Here is a 22,160-nt window from a genome sequence, read left to right as displayed (position 1 = left end):
TCTACTGCTCTTGAAGTGACTTTCCCCCAAGAAAGGCCAGTAGAAGAACCCATGGAGATGGCAGAGATGATGAGGATAACCATCATTTCCATGGAAGACTTCAGCACTGTGGCAGACAGTGTTAGGGAAAGCCAGCTGCAGAAACCTCAGTGAAATGTCCTGCAGTTGATGCCCAGTAAAGGGGACTGAAGAAAAACAAGCAGAAAAAGGCTCTGGGTGAGCTCTCTCCTTGCAAACACTCAAGTACAAGTCCCTGCTGGACTTACTGGTGGTGGAAATACTACTCTGGGGCTCTGTCCAAAGTCACTGAGATATTTGGCCAAGAGGTGTTCTTGCTTTAGGAGATGCTTGCACATGATTTCCCTATTAGAAAGCAAGCTGACAGTTACTGTGCATGGGCTTTCATCTGACTTAAAGAACCAGGTACCACCCATGGCAACATGTCTAGCTCAGGCAGGGGATGCTCCTCTTGTAGATAGATTTATTCAGCAGAGACCCTGTCTTGGGTCAGCCTTCTGGAGCAAGAAGCACTAACATGATATGAAAATAGGTATGATTAGTACCTGGAGATTTAATCCGTGACTCAGGCTGAGAGTGGGAGAGTTACGTGATTCCTCTCAGCAGAAAGGTGATGGGTTGAGACCTGAGACCTTCACAGGCTGCTCTCAAGGAGCAAAAGCAGATAACTTGCTCTGGCACCACCCAGGAGACAGCTCTGTGTGAGGAACAGGGTCAGAGGAGCCAACCAAACCTGAAGAATGCGACAAGAGCTGCAGGGTTTGAGGTAGCACGGGCGGTTCTTGGAGGGAGGGGAAGATGTGAGTGCTGCAGCACTTGAATGGTTGCTTTCCCCTGAGTGCTCCTGTGCTGCAGACATGGTCCAAAACTCCAGACTTGACACCTGGTCAACTGGATTTGTAACTCATTCCAAAACCCAGCCCAGCATCCTCCTCCCCCTTCCTGTGTAAGAGCAGGACAAGTGTGTCCTTGCACCGTGTTTTCCAGCAGTCAGGGAGACACAGGGAGGATGGAGAGGTATTGATCCCTTCATCACACATCCAGCAACCTTGTGCTGTGTCCCTCAGTCACAATGGGAGGTTCATACCTTCTCTCCTACAGGCCCATCCTCTCCCTTCTCGCCTTTGTCTCCATCAAAACCTGGCAGGCCCTGTTCTCCCTGAAAGGAAAGGCAGAAATGAGTGGAGTGTGTCTCTCTTCTGGAGGGATCCAGCTCTCAGCCACTGGCCCTGGACCAAAGTGTTGGTTTTCAGTGCTTAACCCACACTGTGCTTGATGCTGATGCCACCAACAGTGGGAAGGGACAGCTTAAAAAGTCACTAAGAGTCAAACTTACGGGATCTCCTTTATTGCCTTTATAGCCCTGGGGTCCAAATACGGTCACTGGCTCACCCTAGAGAAAGAAGACACAGAGAGTCACAGAATCACAGAATCTCAAGGGCTGGAAGGGAGCTGGAAAGCTCATCCAGTGCAACCCCCCTGCCAGAGCAGCACCACCTAGAGCAGGGCACACAGGGACTCATCCAGCTGGGGTTGGGATGGCTCCAGAGAAGGAGACTCCACAGCCCATCTGGGCAGCCCCTGCCAGGGCTCCCTCACCTCAACAGGGAACAGCTTTGGCCTTGTGTTGCTTTGGAACCTCTTGTGTTGCAGCTTGTCCCCGTTGCCCCTTGTCCTGTCATTGCCCATCCCTGAGCACAGCCTGGCTCCAGCCTCCTCACACCCACCCTTGATGGGTTTGGAACATGACTGAGCTCAGCCCTCAGGCTCCTCTTCTCCAAGCTGCAGAGCCCCAGCTCCCTCAGCCTTTCAGCACAAGGCAGATGCTCCACTCCCTTCAGCATCTTGCTGGCCCTGTGCTCAACTCTCTCCAGCAGCTCCCTGTCCTTCTGCAACTGAGGGCCCAGAACTGGACACAAAATACTCTGTGATACAGGTACCCATGAGTCCCAGTGGATGAAACTACACTTGATGTGATGGGCAAAGCAGTAATTCACACACCTGCAATGAAGGTTTTTCCCAAACTGTGATCCACATGCTGAGGGAGGCACGTGTGCTGCACAGCACATTAGCCAAGATTAGTTGTCCTTGACTGAAAGATGGATAATGAATGTGCACAGAATACTACAAAAAGTCACAGAATCCCAGATGGTGGGGTGTGCAGGGCCTTGCAGAGCTGCTGCAGCCCCAGCCCCTGCTCCAGCAGCTTCCCCTGGCTCAGGGGCACAGGAACGTGTCCAGCTGGGCTTGGAAACCTCCTGAGAAGGAGCCTCCACACCCTCCCTGGGCAGCCTGGGCCAGGGCTCCCTCCCCTCAGCACCAAAGGACTTGCTCCTCCTGTGTGGAAACTCCTGTGTTCCAGCTTATGTCCATCACCCCTTGTCCTGGCACTGGTCACCACAGAAAAAGGCTGGCCCCAGCCTCCTGACATCCACCCTTCAGGTATTGCTCAGCATCAATATGGTCCCCCCCTCAGGCTTCTGTTCCCCAGGCTCAACAGCCCCAGGGCTGCAGCCTTTCCTCCTCACACACATCTTGCAGCCCCTCAGCATCTCAGCAGCCCTGCACTGGCCTCTCTGCAGCACTTCCCTGGCTCTCTGCAGCTGGGCAGCCCAGCACTGGCCACAGCCCTGCACATGAGGCCTCAGCACATGGGGCAGAGCACAGGGGCAGCACAACCTCCTGCTGCCCACACTCTTCTTGATGCATCCCAGAATGTCCCAAGGTTTGATAATGATTTCCTGCTCCAAAAATGTTGGGAGCCACTGGCATTACCCCAGTCTGGATGCCATGGTTGGAAATGGATCTGTGCATGGCATGACCCTGAGGTTCAATTCCTGATCCAAGACCGTCAGCAGTGGGGCAGGTTCATATCTGAGGGTGTCTTGGCTCCCTTGTCACTGTGTCTCACTCAGAATCTCAAGGTTTGCATCTCTTCCCAAGTGTAGGAACTGGCTATAGGTAGGATGGTGAATGGGTCCACTCATGGTGTCCTGATTTATGGACAGAGTTGGATCTAAGGAGGGACAGTGACCCTTAGGGTACCCCTCAGAGGTTGTTTTCAGAGAGTCAGACCCCTAAACTGTCATCTTGAGAGATCCAGTAGCTACAGACCCACAGTAACCCTGTGGACACATCCATGCCAAGCCTATCTATCAGCTCAGCAGCTAAGAAAGGGACATTTTGCTCCTCAGAGAGTGAAGAATCAACAACATTCCTATGCAAGAAATGGCTCTGCTCTGGCAAAGCAGTGGTTGTGTCTCCAAAGTGGTGATGCCAGCCAGAGCTGGGAGGGAAGAAGGCTGAAGCCAGGTGGGCTGTTCTAATGGGCAACTGTAGCCTGTTTGAAAAGAACTCTCTTTACACCAGGGCTTTTCAGGCTTGCAAACATCCCAGTTCAGGGTGACAGTGCCTTGCTGCTGGAGCCTTAACAACCACACATCAACCAATAGTCCCCAGACCTTGACACCCATTTGAAGTTTATCCAACCATCACCATAGGACCCTGATCAAATCCCAGCTTGATATCATAGAGGAGGTCATGGCTGGATATAACCTCCTGCTTCCCTGCTCTTGAGGGTCTCTAGTAGAGATGAGATGGGGCTCAATGAACTTGGGGAGAATGAAGAACCTGTCATTTAACCCAGTCCCTGAGATTCACTCAGTTACTCCCGTATGGCTCGAAGAAGAAGTGGAACAAGCCCAAGCCAATTATCCTCCCCTGCCTCCTGTTTTATCTCACACTCTGCCTTATATTTTATTAAGGTATTCTTTGGAAAATGCATGAGACATTCCTTCAGCTTGCAAAGTGTTTTGGGGTCTCTTCATGAAGCAGATTAAGAATTGATTCGTCTCTGGAGCGAGTCCCCTTTGAAAGCAGCTTCCTCGGAGACAAATCGCCCTTAATCATTTAACAGTGCATGACTCAAAGGCAGAATCATCATGTGGGTTTTTTGGAAAGCTCATTTTCTAACAAGCCATTTCAGGCAGGAAGGAAGTTAGCAAAACACTGGGCAGGGGCTCAGCATTTTTCTGTGCATCTTGCAGAAGAGCTGCAGGAGTTATTTCTGCGTTACCTGCTCTGAGGCTTTTGAAGGCTGAGGGATGCTTGGTGGGGAGCTGCTTATATCAAAATCACAATATTCTTCCTCTCTTAATTCACAGGAGGATGAAATGACTCTCTTTGGTGGGGGCTGTTTTGGAAGATCCTGTTGGAAACCATCAGACAAGCTGAGTCTGAGTGGTGCAGCCAGTGTGAGGATAAAGTGGGTTGAAACTGGTGGAGACCCTGGAGAAGAAAAGTGGCATCTGTGTGTTATCTGTGTGGAACACTGGAACAGGCTGCCCAGGGAGAGTGTGGAGTTTCCTTCCTTGGAGGGCTGATGGAAAGAAGCTGGAACACAAGAAGTTCCATTTAAACACAAGAACAAACTGTGTCAGTGTTTGAGTGAGGGAGCCCTGGCCCAGGCTGCCCAGGGAGGGTGTGGAGGCTCCTTCCTTGGAGGGCTTCAAGCCCCACCTGGACACGTTCCTGTGTGACCTGCTCTAGGTGGGAGCTGCTTCTGCAGGGGGTGTTGGACTGGATGAGCTCTAAAGGTCCCTTCCAACCCCACCATTCCATGTTTCTATGAGCTTCCACTGCCTACATAGGTGCAAAATGTAGAGATCCAGGCTCTTGGAGGCACATGGTGAGAGACAAGTTGGGACAAGGGAAACTCCTACCAGACAGAAGGAAAAATGTCTTCATCCTGAGGGTGGCCAGAGGCCTGAGCAGGGACACACAGCACACACAAAGCCCTGAGCTTCCAGTCCTGAAGGTCTTCTTGTCAGTGGGACCTTGATCCAAGCACATGAGTGGAGCTGCACACAACACCATGGATCAAAAGTAGGAATTTCAAGTCCTCACCAATGAAAGGTGTTTGGATCCCATGATGTGGGAACTTTGCTCCACACTGGCTGGATTCTGCTCACCCACACACAACAATATGAATCCTATCACCCAGATGTTTGAAAGCACATGCAAATGCTCTTCAGTCATTGACACCCCTACCTTCTAAGGTCACTGACTCATTTCAGTAGCTGTCCATCTGTCCACTGGCAGCTACAGAAACCTGAAAACCTTTCACCCCAGGTGCCTGAGAAAGTCAAAGTCTTACTCTTTCTCCCTTGGGTCCCAGAAGTCCTCGATCACCCTGAACACAGGAAAGAAAGAAGAAAAGACAATGAGTAAATCCCTCTTTTTCTCACTCTTCTTGTGTTGCTCAGTCCACTGATTCACACTCCAAGCCACTAAGATCTCTCACAGCTGGCAGTCAGTCCTCTGGGCACTCTGCAGAATGATTAGCTTGCCACAAGAGGTTATACACAATACAAAAACACCCACAAAGAGCCAGAGGACTGAAGGGGTTTTGCCTGACTCCACCCTCAGCACATCCTTGATGTGGATCTACTGCTGGGATTGTGACCTCCCAATGGGATGTGGCATCTCTGTGCTGCAGGGATGTGCCTCCACTACATCCACAGTGGGATATCATCCAGTATCATCCAGGATGTCCCAGATTTGAACCTCAAATCTGGAATGTTTTACTGAGGATGTGTGAAACAGCTCCTGGAAGTTTTTTTATGTGAAGCTTGTTCCTGGTGGCACCTCATCACCTCCTCCAGTGCTCAAAACTGGTGTGGTGACAGCACAAAGGGGAAGCTGCAAGGATCAGGTGGGGACAGGAAAGTGGAGACTGGCTTTAAAACTGCACTTGAACTTCTGAGTGGCACATCTGTAAGTCATCTCTCCCCCAGTGTCCCATTGCACATCCCTGTGTTCAGGATGCAGCTCTCAGTACTCTACTCCCCAAGGGTTGCAAGCAGGAGGTAACAAGACTGTTACTTACTCTTTCACCTTTGACACCAGGGAAGCCTTTTAGACCCTGTAAGAACAGAAAACAACATGTGAAGATAAATACTATCATGGGGGAAGAGCAGCCTCCACTCAAAGGCAGAGCTGCCTCCAAGGATGGGCTCCACCACAGAGAAGCTGCTGGTAGGACCAGCACAGGAGCTTCTGCTCTCCTTTCCTTCCCCCTGAGAGTACTTTGAGGAGAAGTGAATGACACTGGTGCAAAGCAAATCTGGCCTTAAGCTTCTGCTCAACATTAGGTCTTGGTTACAAGTCAGGATCTCTTGGCAGATGTATGAGTGTAGCCAACCTGCCATGTTTTGCAAGCCACACACTGTGGTTTTTTGTACCCTTAATGAGAGGCAGCCCCCACCTCTCAGAGAGTGTAGGGGGAGTGTCTCTCAGAGGGCTTCTCAGTTTGCTGCCCACCAGCACTGCCAGCTCCCTCTCCCAGAGCTGCTTTTCAGCAGCTCACCCTCAGCCTGTGCTGGGATGGGTTTGTTCCTCCCCAGCTGCAGGACCCTTGCCTGGTGGGGGTGTGTGTGGTGGACCAGGATGTTCCCTTCCCAAGGGATGTGGAGAGCCACAGTGACTGGTGGGAGTGATCACCTCTTTCCAGACAGGCTTAGGGTGCTGAAAGGGACTCATAATCTTGAGGTGAGGGGATGGTCACCCTGTGTCCATCCATGCTCTTTTACCACTCACCATCGTGCCAGTGGGGCCCTGGATTCCCACGATGCCCTCATCACCCTGTTAGGATACAGAAGGGTAGTGCTGGCCATCAGCAAGGAGAAATGCAACACACAGAGTCCCAACTCTGCAAACAATCCCACTGGGAACATCAGGAACTGAGCAGGAAGAAACCCAGATCCTCAAAGAAGTTGTGCAACCTCTTCACTTCTACCAGGATTAGGTGCCTTAGTGCTCCCATGGGTCTCAATCAAAGAGATGGAACTGCTTGAGATCACCCTCATGTCACTGCAGGTAGACACTGCAGTGTTCAGAGAGTAATGCTTCTGTCAGTTTGAAGCTTCAAGCTTCAGCTTCTCCTTAGTCCTTGAGATAAATGGAGATGGGAGATGATCTGCACCTGAATCAGTGTTATATAAATCATTGCAGAAAAATGCCTCTTGCTCTTTGTTGGTACAGAGAAGCCCTGGCAGGACCACCTGAGAAACAGCTGGATTATCTGGTGTGTCCCTCCTCAAGATGTGCTTACCTCTGACAAAGGCATGTGCAACAGGAGGCAGAGGCCTGAGATGTTCCTGGGACAGAGAGATTTCTTCCTTCCAATGAGGAGGCTCAGGAGCTTTTCTGCACATTCACAGCTTATTGCTGACCGTGACTTCAGCAGAACTCACCATGAGAAATAAGGCAGTCAGGGATTCACCTGGGACTCATGTCATTGACTTTCAGAAGGAGGAGGCCACCACTCAACTGCTCAACAGTAACTTGTGCCTCTGGAGATCTCTGTAAGGCTTATCTTCATGCTCAGCTGTGGTTCCCACATGCTGCAGACCCTGTTCTGAACCTCCTAAGTATGCTGTTATCTCCTTATTAAAGGGATAGCTGTGCTGGTGGATCTATGAAGTCCTTTTATGACCTCCTTAGGCAGGTCCTTATGTGTCTTTAAGATGCCAAGACTTAGGCATGCTCCTGTGAGGCCAAATTTAAATCCCTCATATAACACAAAAGTAACCTGAGACCCTGTGATTCAGTTTGGATTTATGCTGGAGACATCATTTCATCATTTCCTTCAGATAAGGGAGCTTGAGTGAGGTTTACCCCAGACCTTTCCCAGCTGCTGACATTCTCCTGAAGTGTTTTGTCTCAGGGGCCTCATTGAACAGTTCTGCTGGCAGATGGGGAGTTTGTCTAAATGGATGGCAGCATGAAACCAGTTTATTTGTGGAGCAGCCACAGAAGCAGCACATTGAAACATGGCCTCTGGTTATGATTCAAGAAGGTCTCCCTGGGGTCTTTGCCAGAAGGAGACCAAAACTTCTCAGCAGCATTGAAAAGCAAGTGAATGTTGCTGCTCTGAGGGTGATGGGAGATGCTTTCCCTCTGCCAGGACAACAGGGGGGAAGAGGGGGATGAGGATAAAAAAGCTGGAGGCAGATTTCTGAATGAGCTTGCAGGCAACATCCCCAAAGCACACAAACCTGAGGTGGTTCTTCACCAAACTAGGGTGAAAACATGCAGATGTAGGAGTGTAGACATTGCCTTTAACTCTTCCAACCAAGCCAGTGGGGCAGGATTCACACAGCCATGCATTTGGCCAATGAGACCTACAATGCTTGAGGGTGTCTAATTATGGAAGAAGATGCTAATTGCAACCTGTGAATGGATTCTGGTCAGTGCCAGCTGGGCATAGCAGTGCCCACCACCTCCAAATGTGGTTGCTGAAAAGATAAGGGGAGCTCTGAAGCATCTTGTAAGATGGGTGAGTGGGAGGTGATGGTATAAAGCTGCTCCTGGAAGAGGTCAGGCTGCAAGGAGCCAGGAATCTTTACAGAGGGACCTACCTGAGGGCCAGGCAGTCCACGAGGACCCCTTGGACCAGCTGCTCCAACGCCAGTTTCTCCCTGCAGAACAGAGAACCCCAGAGGTCTCACCTGGAGCTGGGACATCACAGGGTTGCTAATTAGTTTGGCCATCATTTAAAAGTCACAGGGAGAGTCAGTAGACTCATTCCCTTTGGCTTCCTCTTGCTGTCTCTGGAGGATGCAGCAGAGATCATGAGGAAGGAGGATGAAAAAGGGATGAGGTAGCTGGATGTAGTTAGGGGAAAGGGGCCAGGGGAGGGCAGTGGGCTGTCTCATTGCCACTCCAGGATCCCAGCTGCTTGTGACCTGCCTGGGAGTTGAGCACTGACCTTGCTGCCTTTGGCTCCAGGTGTCCCAGGAATCCCCTGTAGGACAAGGAAAACAAACTAGAAGGAAGGACTTTGTAAGTCCTCAATGCTCTCCTGTTGCAGTGCTTCAAGGAGGTAAAAGCACACCCAACCCAGGTACCAGGGCCTCAACTCCTCCCCCAACCATCCCTCTGCTGCTCAAAAGACACAGTGGCAATGTGCAAAAGTCACCTGTATTCCTGGGGATCCTGGGGGTCCTGGGGGACCAGCAAATCCATTCTGGCCTCTCTTGCCACGCTCTCCCTTGAAGAAAAAAGATGCTTTAAGGGGGAGAACCCCCTGAGGGGAAAGGTCCTGCTTTCCCCCAATCCAGACAGAAAGCAGGAGCTGGTGCCCTGAGATGTTCCCTACACTGGCAGCAAGCAGGAGGAATAACCTCCTCTTGCCTCTTGTTGAAGAGAGGGGACTCCAGCTACATCGAGACCTTGAGTTGAGGCACGTTGCTGCCCCCCACCTCACCTCCAGCTAAAGCTCCATGTCCCTGCAATGATACTTACCCACTGCTCCCCTCTGTTCCCAGGGGCTAATGACCCCAAAAGCCCTTGCTGACATCCCCTGGGCTATCACCATCCCTTTCCTTCCCAGTTGGCTCATCAAGTCACGTCACTAAGTTTGAAGGAAGAACAACAGGTTCCCACCTTGCTTGGAGCCCCATTGCTTCTGTTTGAACTTGAAGGACATTCTCCTGCCACAAAGGTTTTTGCCTGCTTTATTTTTAGCTCTAACAACATCAGTTGGTCTAATAAATGTTGTTACTTCTTTTTCCAGACAAGTTTTGTTCCTGCTTCTCTTTATTGGCTACGTATAGATGCAGGGTCTGGAGACCTGGACAGGTGGGGGCTGGATCCACAGTGATATAGAAAGTCTTACTGAATCACAGAATCCCAGCATGGGAAGGGCCCTGCAGAGCTGCTGCAGCCCCAGCCCCTGCTCCAGCAGCTTCCCCTGGCTCAGGGGCACAGGAACGTGTCCAGCTGGGCTTGGAAACCTCCTGAGAAGGAGCCTCCACACCCTCCCTGGGCAGCCTGGGCCAGGGCTCCCTCCCCTCAGCACCAAAGGACTTGCTCCTCCTGGGCCAGGGGCACTGCCTGTGTGCCAGCCTGTGCCCCTTACCCCTTGGGCTGCCACTGCCCACCACACACCAAACCCTGGCCCCAGCCTCCTGACACCCACCCTGCAGGGACTGAGCAGCACTGCTGAGATCCCCCTGAGCTCAGGCTTCTGTTCCCCAGGCTGAGCAGCCCCAGGGCTGCAGCCTTTCCTCCTCACACACATCTTGCAGCCCCTCAGCATCTCAGCAGCCCTGCACTGGCCTCTCTGCAGCACTTCCCTGGCTCTCTGCAGCTGGGCAGCCCAGCACTGGCCACAGCCCTGCACATGAGGCCTCAGTAGGACAGAGGGGACGGGGAGGAGAACCTCCTTGACCTGCTGACCGCAGTTGAGCCATTGTTGTTCTCACCTTGAGGTGGCTAACACAACACATACTGTCCCCTCACACCACTTACCTTCTGTCCTGACACCCCAGGCAGACCTGGAGCCCCTCTGTCTCCCTGTGAGCCAGGGGTGCCAGCGTTGCCACGAATGCCCTGGATGCCCTGAGCTCCTGGAGGTCCTGGAGCCCCTGGCTCACCCTATTGAAAATTCACAAGGAATTTGGATCTTAGGTGGGATTAACTGCTCTTCTAAAAGATCCTGGAGAAAGCTTTGGGTGTCTCATTGAATTCACATGACCAGTACACAGAACTGGGGACAGCCCCTCCAGTCCTGGTCCATAAGAGAAGTTGTAGGGCTGCAGAAAGGGCTGTACCAAGGTTTGTTGAGTAGGAAGCACTTACCTGGAGACCTTCAGATCTCCCCAGTGAACATAAACCCTGCAGACCTGCAGTATCCCAAGGGATCCCAGAGACCACAGTTCTGGGGACTTATTTTCAGAGCCATATTGCCCAGTTTGATCCAGGTGGGGATGTCCCTGCTCATTGAAGGAGGGTTGGGCTGGATGATCTTTAAAGGTTCCTTCCAACCCATTCTGTGGCTTTCTGGACCTCAGTTGCTTTGAAATGGCTCTTTGGAAGACACAGAGCATTTTCTCTCTCCCAGACCTATGTCTTGGTGTTCCTGCCTTCCTAGACTGGGACTGGCTTTGTCTTCATAGCTGCAGGCAGTTCTGTGAGCCATACCCAGTGGTGGTAAGCAAGCTACAGAAAGACAGACCCAGAAAACATCAAATGAGAACCTATGTAGAAGAGAAGAAAGTCTTACCTTAAATCCAGGTGGCCCAGCTTGACCAACAGGCCCCCTGAAGCCAATTCCTGGTTCTCCCTGTGAAGAGAAGATGGTCAGGAAAAGTCAAGATCACTTCTTCCACTGTTGGCCCATCAAAGTGAGAGCTTCATGCTGCTCCTTGGACACTCAGCTGACATCCCTCAGTGCTGACCCTACATTGAGAGTCTCTACAGAGCCTTCACTGACCATCATCACATGTGACCTGGAGAGACAAAGCTGCTGAGAGCATTTAGACAGCTTTAGAAAAGAAGGAGCTGAGTTGCAGGAGAGTTACTGGAGTTGGGATCAGAGGACTCTGGGTGAGACTCTCATCTTCTGACATCTTGAGTCCTCAGAGAGGGATTGACCACACTGAGCCCACATCTCAGGAGCCTACCTGAACATCTCCCCCTGAGATGGGGAGCTTAAGTATGGGAAAAGAGGAAAGAGAGCAGCAGGCAAAGTCATAATGCAAGAAGAGACACCCCTGACTGTAGTACCAACGTTGGTCTTTACCTTTTGGCCATTTTCACCTCTGTCTCCTCTGGTGCCCTGTGAAATAGAGACATATCAAGTCAGTGCAAGAGATCATGTGAAGCATCATTTCCAGAGCAAGAGCAAAGGCTTCCATTTGTTCTCATAGCAACTGCCCCTCTGACCTCCAGCAGAGGAGATGGGCAGTGGTTTCATGACCAGGGAAGAGCCAAATGCCCTGACACAGCCATGCTGCTTCCAGGAAGGAAAGTACTGGGTTGACCCACAAGATTTTGACTTTCCTATGACAACCTCCAGTGCTGGATTTGGGCCTCTTGTGTCTTGCTCAAGCTGCTGATACTGACTCCACAGCTCACCTTTTCTCCAGGTTCCCCCATCTCTCCAGGCTGCCCCTGCAAGACAAAAGCCATTCACTTTCCAATCACCTTTGCTCCTTTCCTTCCCTTGCCCTTGTGAACACATGCTGGTGTTTAAAGGACAACTCATTCAAAGTATCCTTTCCCCATGGGGCTGTACCTTTTAATAGCTCTGCCTTGCCTGCCTTTCTCCTGAATATCTGGGTTCCAGCACTCTGGATCTGCCATTTGGGCCCTATAAGCCTTTGCTACTCAAAGTCTTCATGACATAGTGGGCTTTTTGTGGCCCTTCTACCATGCCTGGGTCGAATTTTGCTTGTCTGTCACCTGGTTTAGTTCACTGATTCAGCAGAAAATGAACATCAGGAAACCACCCTGAATGTTGGCATTTGCTGCTGGCAGATGTGTGTTGGCAGCACTGGGAGAGACCAGAGACACACAGCCAGGTTCAGGGATAAAGGTGGGACCTTGGCAATCCCAATTTCCACCAGCACATTCTCCCATAGGCTCTGGATGTCCTCTCCATCAGCACATCCCCAGCTCCCTCTCCCTTTTCCAGACCTAGCACAGTGAGCTTACTCCTGGTCTCAGAGGCTCAGGCCAGCAAAGTGCTCTTGTTACCTTTTCTCCCTTGTCTCCACGGAGTCCTGGAGCTCCCATTTCTCCCTGGAAAGCAACAGACAATCCTTTCAATTGCTTTCCTACAAGGAATTTCCCCCTCTCTTTGGACCAGGTGGGTGCTGCCTTTGTTCCTGCACCAGCTTTTGGGAACCATCTGTAGAGGAATCCCCCATTTCTACCCCTTGCACTCCCAGACCAGGCTGGTGATGTCCCTGACCCCATCTCTTTTACCCTGTGTAGTGCAGAGAGAGAAAACACAAATGGCAGAGTAAGGGCCAGGTATGAGTGGCAAGTTGAGGGTTTACCTGGCCCAGGGTACTGTGGATGTTAAAGGATGACAGAAGCTGGAGGGAGACAGAGACCCAGAGAGGATAAAACTATTGAGGATTCCCAAAACATGGAAAAGTGTGTGTGGACCAGCTGTGAAAGCTTCCAGCTTGGAATCTCTGTTCATTCCCAATGGCCAACACTGCAGGTTATGACCTCCTCAACCTGCTCACCTCTAATTCTTCAGCCTCCAAAGATTGCTCTGGATGGTGGGTCACTATCTTGATGTTTGCTATCTGCATTAAAAGGTGAAACAAAAGCACTAACCTTTTGGCCAAGGGAGGGTGGTTCTACTGGGCCAATTTCCTCCTTCTGTAAGGAAAGGAAAAGCACACAGAGGTTGTGGCTGGGATGCAGTGGGATGGAGGGAGGACCAGCTGCATTCTCATGGAGCAACAGCTGCAGTAAGAGGAGCACAATATGAATGCTGTACCTTAACTCTCCTGGGCTGATGGGGGCCTGGGTATGCCTTGAATCCAAAAAGAAAGAAGAGTGAGAGCAGCTGGTGAAACTTTTCATTCTTAAGCCATGGAAAAGACAACTCTGAGAAGCAAGGTCATAGAATCATAAAATCATAGAATTGTTTGGTTGAAAAACACCTTTAAGCTCATTGAATCCAAGCCTTCCCCTCACCCTGCCACAGCCAGCACTGACCCACAGCCCTCAGCACCTCAGCCCCAGGGCTTTGGGATCCCTCCAGGGCTGGGCACTCCCCCAGCTCCCTGGGCAGCCTGGCACAGGGCTGACACCCCTCTGAGGGAAACAGTTCTGCCTCAGCTCCAGCCTCAACCTCCCCTGGGGCATCATGAGGCTGGTTCCTCTTGTCCTGTTGCTCATTACTTAGGAGAAATCCCTTCAAACTTAGGGGAAAGATGTTGTTCAGAGTGTTTTTGTCCTTAACTGCTGGCAATAGGTCTTTCTCTCTTAAATTCTGCAAAAATCATCTCTTTGCACTTTCTGTTTCCAGCACATTGTGTTAAAGTCAATGATGTAGTTGTGCAGCTGGGCCAGAGATGTCTGATTACGAACACACACATATACTTCCACATTTAAACACACATACAAACATCTTCTAAACTCCCAGGGCACAAACCACCTTTCAGCTATGCTGCTTTCCCTATGAACCAGCTTATGATGTTTCATGAAGTTTGATTTTCCCTGCTTGTGTTTGCCCAGCATCACGTTTCCCTTGCCAGATGCAAGGAGAACAATCTGCTCTGCCAAGAAAGATGGCACCTGTAGCAGCTGTTTCTTGCTTTATTTGTCAATATTTATCACTTTTCACCCTGCCTCTATATCCATTGTGACTTTGCATGGATGGGCAGTTGGGGTTCTCCTTGCCTCTGCACAGGGTCTTCACTCACCGCAGATCCAGATGAGGATTTTCGAGCTCCTGGGGCACCAGGGGGATGAACCTGTGATGAAGCCAATGATGAGGAGTCACTGCTTCCTCCTGGATCACACTGATGGCTCTGCTCTTGCACATAAGCCAGCCAGAAGCTGCCATGGTGGAATGGGGTCTTTACTGTGTGTGGCTCGTGCTCAGCAGATCTCCTGTCTCTAACATGCCTTGGGAGGGCAGAGCCATCCCCTGAATTCACATGTTCCTGTGGGAAGGGAAGCAACATCCTCTTCAGTACCTAATTTGTGAATCATAGAATCATTTTGGTTGGGAAAGAGCTTTAAGGTCATCGAGTCCCAGCCCTCCCCTCAACCTGCCACAGCCACCACTGACCCACAGCCCTCAGCACCTCACCCCAGGGCTGTGGGATCCCTCCAGGGCTGGGCACTCCCCCAGCTCCCTGGGCAGCCTGGCACAGGGGCTCACACCCCTCTGAGGGAAACAGTTCTGCCTCAGCTCCAGCCTCAACCTCCCCTGGGGCAGCTCCAGCCCCTTTCCTCTGGGGCTGTTGCTCATGGCTGGGGAGCAGAGCCTTTCCCCCAGCTCCCTGCAGGAGTCAGGGAGTGTCAGAGAGTGCTGCTGGCTCCCCTCAGCCCTGGGCCTGCTGCCACCCCACTGCTGAGCCCAGCCAGGCTGCCACTGGCCTTCTTGCCCCCCTGGGCACGCTGCTGCCTCCTGTTCAGCCCCTGGCACCAACTCCTTGGAGCCCTTGGAGCTCCTGGAGTCCAATCATTGACCTCACCCTGCCACAGCCAGCACTGACCCACAGCCCTCAGCACCTCACCCCAGGGCTTTGGGCTCCCTCCAGGGCTGGGCACTCCCCCAGCTCCCTGGGCAGCCTGGCACAGGGCTCACACCCCTCTGAGGGAAACAGTTCTGCCTCAGCTCCAGCCTCAACCTCCCCTGGGGCAGCTCCAGCCCCTTTCCTCTTGGGCTGTCGCTTGTCATTAGGGAGCAAAGATGGCCGCCGCTTCTTGCCACAAGCTCCTGTCAGGGAGTTGCTCCTCAGCCTCCTTCTCTCAGGGCTCAACATCCTCAACACAACAACCTCTTGGGCTGTTGCTCATGGCTGGGGAGCAGAGCCCGACCCCCAGCTCCCTGCAGGAGTCAGGGAGTGTCAGAGAGTGCTGCTGGCTCCCCTCAGCCCTGGGCCTGCTGCCACCCCACTGCCGAGCCCAGCCAGGCTGCCTCTGCCCTTCTTGCCCCCCTGGACACGCTGCCCCTATATTTTAATATAACAATACATACATTATTTAGCCCATTGTGATTAATTTACTGCCTTTTCAAAGAAATAAGCAGCCACGTAAAACCCTGTGCCTTTGGACTACAGCTGCCTCCTGCCATGCCCAGGTAACACACCTGCATGTAATGTACCCAGTGTCTCTGATTGGAATAAGACAATCATTAATACCTATTAATATCTGCCTGTTAACCTCCCACTTGGTGAATGTTTGCAGTGCTCATGATTTTGGCCAACATATATTTAAAGCACACAGAGTAAAGCTTGTACAAATAGTTACTGGCCTGGCTTATAAATTGTTTGCTCTTTTCTGTATTAGCAACGGTAAATGATCTACTCACTGTTGTAAAAGTTGCAATATTCCTAGCTGCTGGATATCTCAGTGTCCAGCAATTATACCCTGAAGCACACAGGGGGAAGCACTGCAGTGTACCTGCAGTGATTAAGTTGATATGGAAGCAAAAAAAACCCCAGCAGTGACCTTCTTTATGATGAAAGACAGCTGGGCACCTCCTTGCACTCAAGTCTCAACACTGAGACCTACCAGGGCCACGTGAAGGAGAGGGCAAAATCACACGTGGTGTGGTTATTTAGTACTATTCCCACATCTCTTTTGTTGTTGCAGAAGCAAAGGGTTGGATTCATCTCAATTCATTTCACCCAGAAGTATGTGGTGAGACTTTTAGATGGCTCAAGGAAAGTAAATCCTAACTGAAGGACTTCCAAGAAATGGTGGTTGGTTCACCCCAGGACATGATGCTGTCAGCTTTGTAGGGATGATAGTTCTCTTTTGCTGGGTTTTAACTAGCCAGATGGTAATTTCACTGAATGGTTAATGAAGCCAGGAAGGTTCTGACTCACTAAAATACGTAAGGGAAAGGAAAAGAAATGATTTTGGTCCAATCAAACCCAAAATGCTTTACTGGAAGATGGGGAAGATGACAGGAGGAGGAATAAAGACGAGCCAGTGATGCACTGGCACAGATTGTCCAGCTAGGCTGGTTTTTCTGGGACAAGCTAGAGAAACAAATCCCAGGTCAGTTGGCCCCATCAGATGAGGCCACATGGATGTTCCCATCCCTCCTGCCCTGCCTCACAGCTCATCTGTGTGCTCACTGGCTGTAAAATGCTCTTTAGCACTAGCTCATGCTCCATTCACTGATGTAGGAATAGCCCATGGGGTTGCCAAGACCTTGATGAGGTTTCGAAGGCGACTCGTACACATGAGATCTCATAAAGCTGCCATTTGCTGGGGTGGTGGGAAATTGCAGGGGGTAATAACTCTCCTTCATTCTGCAATTCCTCTGCAATTTTAGCAGCTTCCTGCTCTGAGATGCCATCAATAAGGCACCTCCAAGAAAAGTAGAGATGCTGCTGCTTTCTACAGGAGTGATTTAGTGATGGCAGGTGGCAACGTGAGACAGGCAAAGAGAGAAGGGAGGAAAGGAGGAACAGATGAAACTAGGGCAGGAAAGAGAGAAATGGCAATAGAAGGGGGGAGTAAAAAACATATTCCTGCAAAGAACAAGACACAGGAAAGATATGAGGTAGGAAAATGAAGTGACTACAGATTTATCCACGTAGAGACAAGCGTGAGGCATTTATCTGAATTGACTCTCAGGATTAGTAAGCTTGACTGCAGAGGGGCTGGAAGCTGGAGCAGGAAAGGATTAGCTGGTATGATCCTGTAACAGCAAAGAAGTGGCTGAGCCATGGAAAAAAGGAACTGGTCACTGCTTCTCACACAAGTGTACCTGGGCTCATCCTGCCTCTTGATATCCGTTAATTTTCTTCCCCCATTAACTCCTGCCAGCCAGAAATTGCACCTCTGAGATGAAGCTCTTGGGCTATTACAGGCTGCTACTCTTTAGGGCCCTGTGAACCTTTTAACAGGTAAAATTTGTGATGAGAGCTGCTTCTGACAGGAAAACAACTGCCTCCATTGTGCCCCCTTTGCATCACCCTTTGCTGAGCTCAGTTGAGTTGAGAGGATGGAGGAGCAGTAGGGAGAGAGGGGCTGCTGCTGCTTCCCTGCCTTTGGACCACACTTATTCCTCCTCCTGAGGATAAATGCAACTTTACACCCAATGCAACCAAGGAAAACAACCTTGGTGTGCAGATCCCATCGTGCTGGGGAGGTTTGAAGTGCCTCCCAAAAAACCTGTGGCAGCTGTTTTACACATGTCCCTACCAAAATGAGGATCATCATACATGAGAGCAGGAAGGGTAGTGCTGGCTGCCCATCTTTCAAACAAACCCCATTTGATGGGAAGTCCTCTGCTCTGGGATTGGGAAGAACAAGTGTCTGGCTTCCAGGATTGCACCAGTAATTATTACCCATCACCTAGATGCAGCATTGCTGTCAGATATTGCAAGCACTAGTCTTGAACATCAGCCTAAATGGGGCAAAGGATCACTTCTGTAAACTCCTAATACAACCTTTCCCCTCACCACAGCCCCCTGTGCTCTGCTCCTGATAACTCAGGCAGTGAGAGATGGGGAAGTGCTGCTTTGACCCATCTCCCTCCAGCCTGCTCCCAGGGTTAATCAGCTCGAGCTCTAATTCCCCATTTGAATTATAAGTCTTCAGTTTCTTCCCTCCAGCTCTCCTCCTGCTTTTCAGTGCAAGATTAAAGAGCCCTTTAACACTGGGTGTTTCCTCCCCATGAAAAGTCTTAGATGCAGAAACCAAGTCAGCTCATGGCTAAAAGATGTCTGATCTGAAGTCTCCTCTGATAAATGAGCCTGCAAAACACCTACAAATCAGCTTTGTGGCTCTGCTCTGCACTTCCCACGGGGCTTTTCTAAACAAAGCAGCACCCCAAAGAGGACACAGAGACTGCTTTTGGTCCTTTGGCATGACCAGATGGTCCCTTTTCCTTCCCAGTGCCATGGTCATGGTGTCTGGGCAAATGGATGTGTTTGGCTCCCAGACACTGAACAGTTCATTGCTCCCAGTTCATTGAGGAAGATGCTGTGTCTATGGTGGGTCTGATTTACTAAATGACTCCAAGCAGGAGCATATGGAAAGTCATAAGAAATCTGTCCACAAAGATTATGGCTCAAATCCACAGTTTCAAATGAAGCCACAGATTCAGGGATCTCCCCAACTTCATGGTGTCCAAGTGCAGGTCCACAGGGACTGAGCTCAACCTGCTTTTAAGAGCAGGACACCAAAAAGCTCTCACCTCAGCTGAGGTTCTGCAGACCAGTCCCACAGGAGATGAAAGGATTTGTGCTCTATCCCCTATGCTTCATAGAATCAGAGAATCACAGAATGGGGGGGTTGGAAGGGACCTTCAGAGCTCATCCAGTGCAACCCCCTGCAGAAGCAGCTCCCACCTAGATCAGGTCACACAGGAACGTGTCCAGGTGGGGCTTGAAGCCCTCCAAGGAAAGAACCTCCACACCCTCCCTGGGCAGCCTGGGCCAGGGCTCCCTCACCTCAGCACCAAAGGACTTTCTGCCCTGGAAAGTTTCTCCTTTGGAAAAAAGTTCCAAAGTGGAACTGTTTTGTGTTCCAGCTGATGTCCATCACCCCTTGTCCTGTCACTACAGCAAAAAGTGTCTCCCCATCCTCATGCCATCCACCTTTTAGGTACCTATAAAGCTGATGAGGTACCTCCTCAGTCTCCCTTTTCCAGCCTAAACAGACCCAGCCCCTGCAGCTTTTCCTCATGAGAAACATGTTCCAGTCCCCTCAGCATCTTGGTAGCCCTCAATATTGCATCCAGGAGGAGAAACAAAGCTGGTGGTTACTGATGGCACAGGCACCTGCCTCCAGAGCTGCAGCTCACAGGGGCACACACGTGTTGGGTGTGTGTGTTTGTGCTGGGAGCCCTCTCGTGGCTGCTGCATCATTGTTTGTTCCAGCTGCATCATTCAGTCTGGTGGTAATTTGCAGAGTCAGCTGGGTGACAGCCAAAGCCATGGGAGCAGAAGTGTTCAGCAGGTTCCCTAAATCAGGATGAGAGTTCCTCCAGCTTTGACCTACCCTCTCATTGCTATGCCTAGAAATATCCTTCCCAATGCTGTTCCTTGAAGTAACTGTGCCTGCAGCTGCAAGCAAACATGCAAGGGGCTTTCCTCAGCTTGCTTTGTATCCAGTCTCTGAGTATTTTCCTATGAGTGCATAACTCATAGGAGGGAGAGCAGTGGATGGCATCTACCTTGACTTCAGCAAGGCTATTGACACTGTCTCCCACAACATCCCCATCAGAAAGCTCAGGCAGTGTGGCTTGGATGAGTGGACAGTGAGGTGGATGGAGAAGGGGCTGAATGACAGAGCCCAGAGGGGGGATCAATGGCACAGAATGGAGTTGGAGCCTGTGGGCAGTGGAGTTGCACAGGGATGGGTTCTGGGGCCAGTCTGGTTCAGCATCTTCATCAACCACCTGCGTGAGGGGACAGAGGGACCCTCAGCAAGTGCCCTGATGGCACCAAACTGGGAGCAGGGGCTGATTCCCCAGAGGCTGTGCTGCCATTCAGCCAGAGCTGCACAGGCTGAGAGTTGGGCACAGAGGAACCTGCTGAGGTTCAACAAGGACAAGGGCAGAGTCCTGCAGCTGGGAAGGAACAACCCCCTGCACCAGCACAGGCTGGGGATTGACCTGCTGGAGAGCAGCTCTGCAGAGACACACCTGGGAGTGCTGGTGGATAATAAACTGACCATGAGCCAGCAACGTGCCCTCGTGGGCAAGAAGCCAATGGCAGCCTGGGGGCAGCAAGCAGAGTGTGGGCAGCAGGTCAAGGGAGGTTGTGCTGCCCCTCTGCTCTGCCCTGCTGAGGCCTCATCTGGAGTCCTGTGGCCAGTTCTGGGCTCCTCAGCTCCAGAGGGACAGGGAACTGCTGGAGAGAGGCCAGTGCAGGGCCACCAAGATGCTCAGGGGACTGGAGCATCTTCCTGCTGAGGAAAGGCTGTGGGACCTGGGGCTGTTTAGTCTGGAGAAGAGGAGACTGAGGGGGGAGCTCATGAATAGTGACAAATATCTCACTGGTGGGTGTCAGGAGGTTGGGGCAGCACTTTTTTTCAATGGTATCCAGCAACAGGACAAGGGGTGATGGGGTGAAGCTGGAACACAAACAGTTCCATTGAAACACAAGGACAAACTGTGTCAGTGTTGGAGTGAGGGAGCCCTGGCCCAGGCTGCCCAGGGAGGGTGTGGAGGCTCCTTCCTTGGAGGGCTTCAAGCCCCACCTGGACACGTTCCTGTGTGACCTGATCTAGGTGGGAGCTGCTTCTGCAGGGGGTTGCACTGGATGAGCTCTAAAGGTCCCTTCCAACCCCCCCATTCTGTGATTCTATGATTTTCAGAATAAAGAGCATTCTCTCCATCACACAGGAGTACATCAGTATGCAAAAGTGTATTAAAACAGCATTGGATCTCCAACACTGAGGCTGGTGTTGCTCAAGGTGTGATGTTGAGGTAGGGATTCTGCACTTATAGAATCATAGAATGGTGGAGATTGGAAGGGACCTTTAGAGATCATCCAGTCCAACCCCCTGCAGAAGCAGGTCCACACATAATGGTGTTCAAACTGGAGGGTGTTGAGTTTGGGATGTAACTGGAGCATGGTTTGGGCTCTCAAAGGAAATGCATCCCTAAGAAGGCAGGAAAAAAGGGTGAATGGACTATTAGGGCTCAGATAACCACCCTACAGCAACACCACCATGTGTTGCCCATCAGCTGAGCTGTGATAACTGCTGCCACCAGCCTGGATGCACCTTCCAACTTTGCTGAAAAAGATATACCATGTCCTCAGTGATGGCCAATGATAGAACAAGGGGCAATGGGTATAAACTGGAACAGAAGGGATTCCAAAGAAACACAAGGAAGAGTTTCTTCCCTGTTGAGGTGAGGGAGCCCTGGCAGGGGCTGCCCAGATGGGCTGTGGAGTCTCCTTCTCTGGAGCCATCCCAACCCCAGCTGGATGAGTTCCTGTGTGCCCTGCTCTAGGTGGTGCTGCTCTGGCAGGGGGGTTGCACTGGATGAGCTTTCAAGGTCCTTTCCAGCCCTTGAGCTTCTGTGATATGTGTACAGGCACTTATAAGGCAGCTCTAGCTCCTGGCTAGGGAAGAAACCTCTCTCTTTGCTACTGTTCCTCAGCTGAGGTGCAGCAATAAAGCACAACCACTTTTTAAGAGGCAAACATCTTGCAGACCTTGAATGAAGAGGTAAAGTGAGCCACCCCACATCATGTTTCCTTTAGGCCAGTCACCTTGGCTCAGATGCCCCCCCATTACATTATAATTTGCCCTTTTCTGCAAGAGGAGCAAAGTAGCAAGTTGCCAAATTCCTGCTTAGACCTTACAATCCTCTTCTTTAATGGAGTCAAACTCTACACTGCAGACCTGGGCTCAGGAGGAGCTGGCAGACTTAACACTGTGCAGGGAAACCTGAGGGTCTGTGGACTGTTCTGAGATATCTGTGGGAAGCAAGAAGGAAAAGGAAATAACTTACCAGGGGGCATATCTTAAATGCAGTGTCTGGGACCTGCACTGTCCCTGGGGTCTGGTTTGAAAACGTGTCAAGAATCATCAGCTGTTCAGTCAGCTAAGTCTGGGTAATAGGATGGATGCTTTCAGATTAGAAAGAGATTTTCCTTCCTTGCCCCTTCCCCCTAAAAAAA

The 22,160-nt window shown here is 51.1% G+C and overlaps 1 protein-coding gene across 1 annotated transcript in view; it reads right to left on the bottom strand.

The window, feature by feature from the left end:
- LOC133629629 (collagen alpha-1(VII) chain-like) overlaps positions 1–22,160 on the bottom strand; it is a 122,411-nt gene that overhangs the window by 29,491 nt on the left and 70,760 nt on the right. The window contains 17 exon segments of the mRNA XM_062020329.1: positions 1,106–1,177; positions 1,355–1,411; positions 5,174–5,209; positions 5,906–5,941; positions 6,616–6,660; positions 8,439–8,498; positions 8,789–8,824; positions 8,999–9,070; positions 10,333–10,458; positions 11,087–11,146; positions 11,606–11,641; positions 11,941–11,976; positions 12,562–12,606; positions 13,156–13,200; positions 13,322–13,357; positions 14,253–14,303; positions 14,415–14,495. Of these exon segments, the coding sequence (XP_061876313.1) occupies positions 1,106–1,177; positions 1,355–1,411; positions 5,174–5,209; positions 5,906–5,941; positions 6,616–6,660; positions 8,439–8,498; positions 8,789–8,824; positions 8,999–9,070; positions 10,333–10,458; positions 11,087–11,146; positions 11,606–11,641; positions 11,941–11,976; positions 12,562–12,606; positions 13,156–13,200; positions 13,322–13,357; positions 14,253–14,303; positions 14,415–14,495 (930 nt within the window).

This window comes from Colius striatus, chromosome 1, assembly GCF_028858725.1.
Source record: "Colius striatus isolate bColStr4 chromosome 1, bColStr4.1.hap1, whole genome shotgun sequence".
In the NCBI taxonomy this organism is placed as follows: Eukaryota; Metazoa; Chordata; class Aves; order Coliiformes; family Coliidae; genus Colius; species Colius striatus.
The sequence above is the reverse complement of the archived record's forward strand: the minus strand, read 5'-3'. Positions and strand labels throughout refer to the sequence as shown.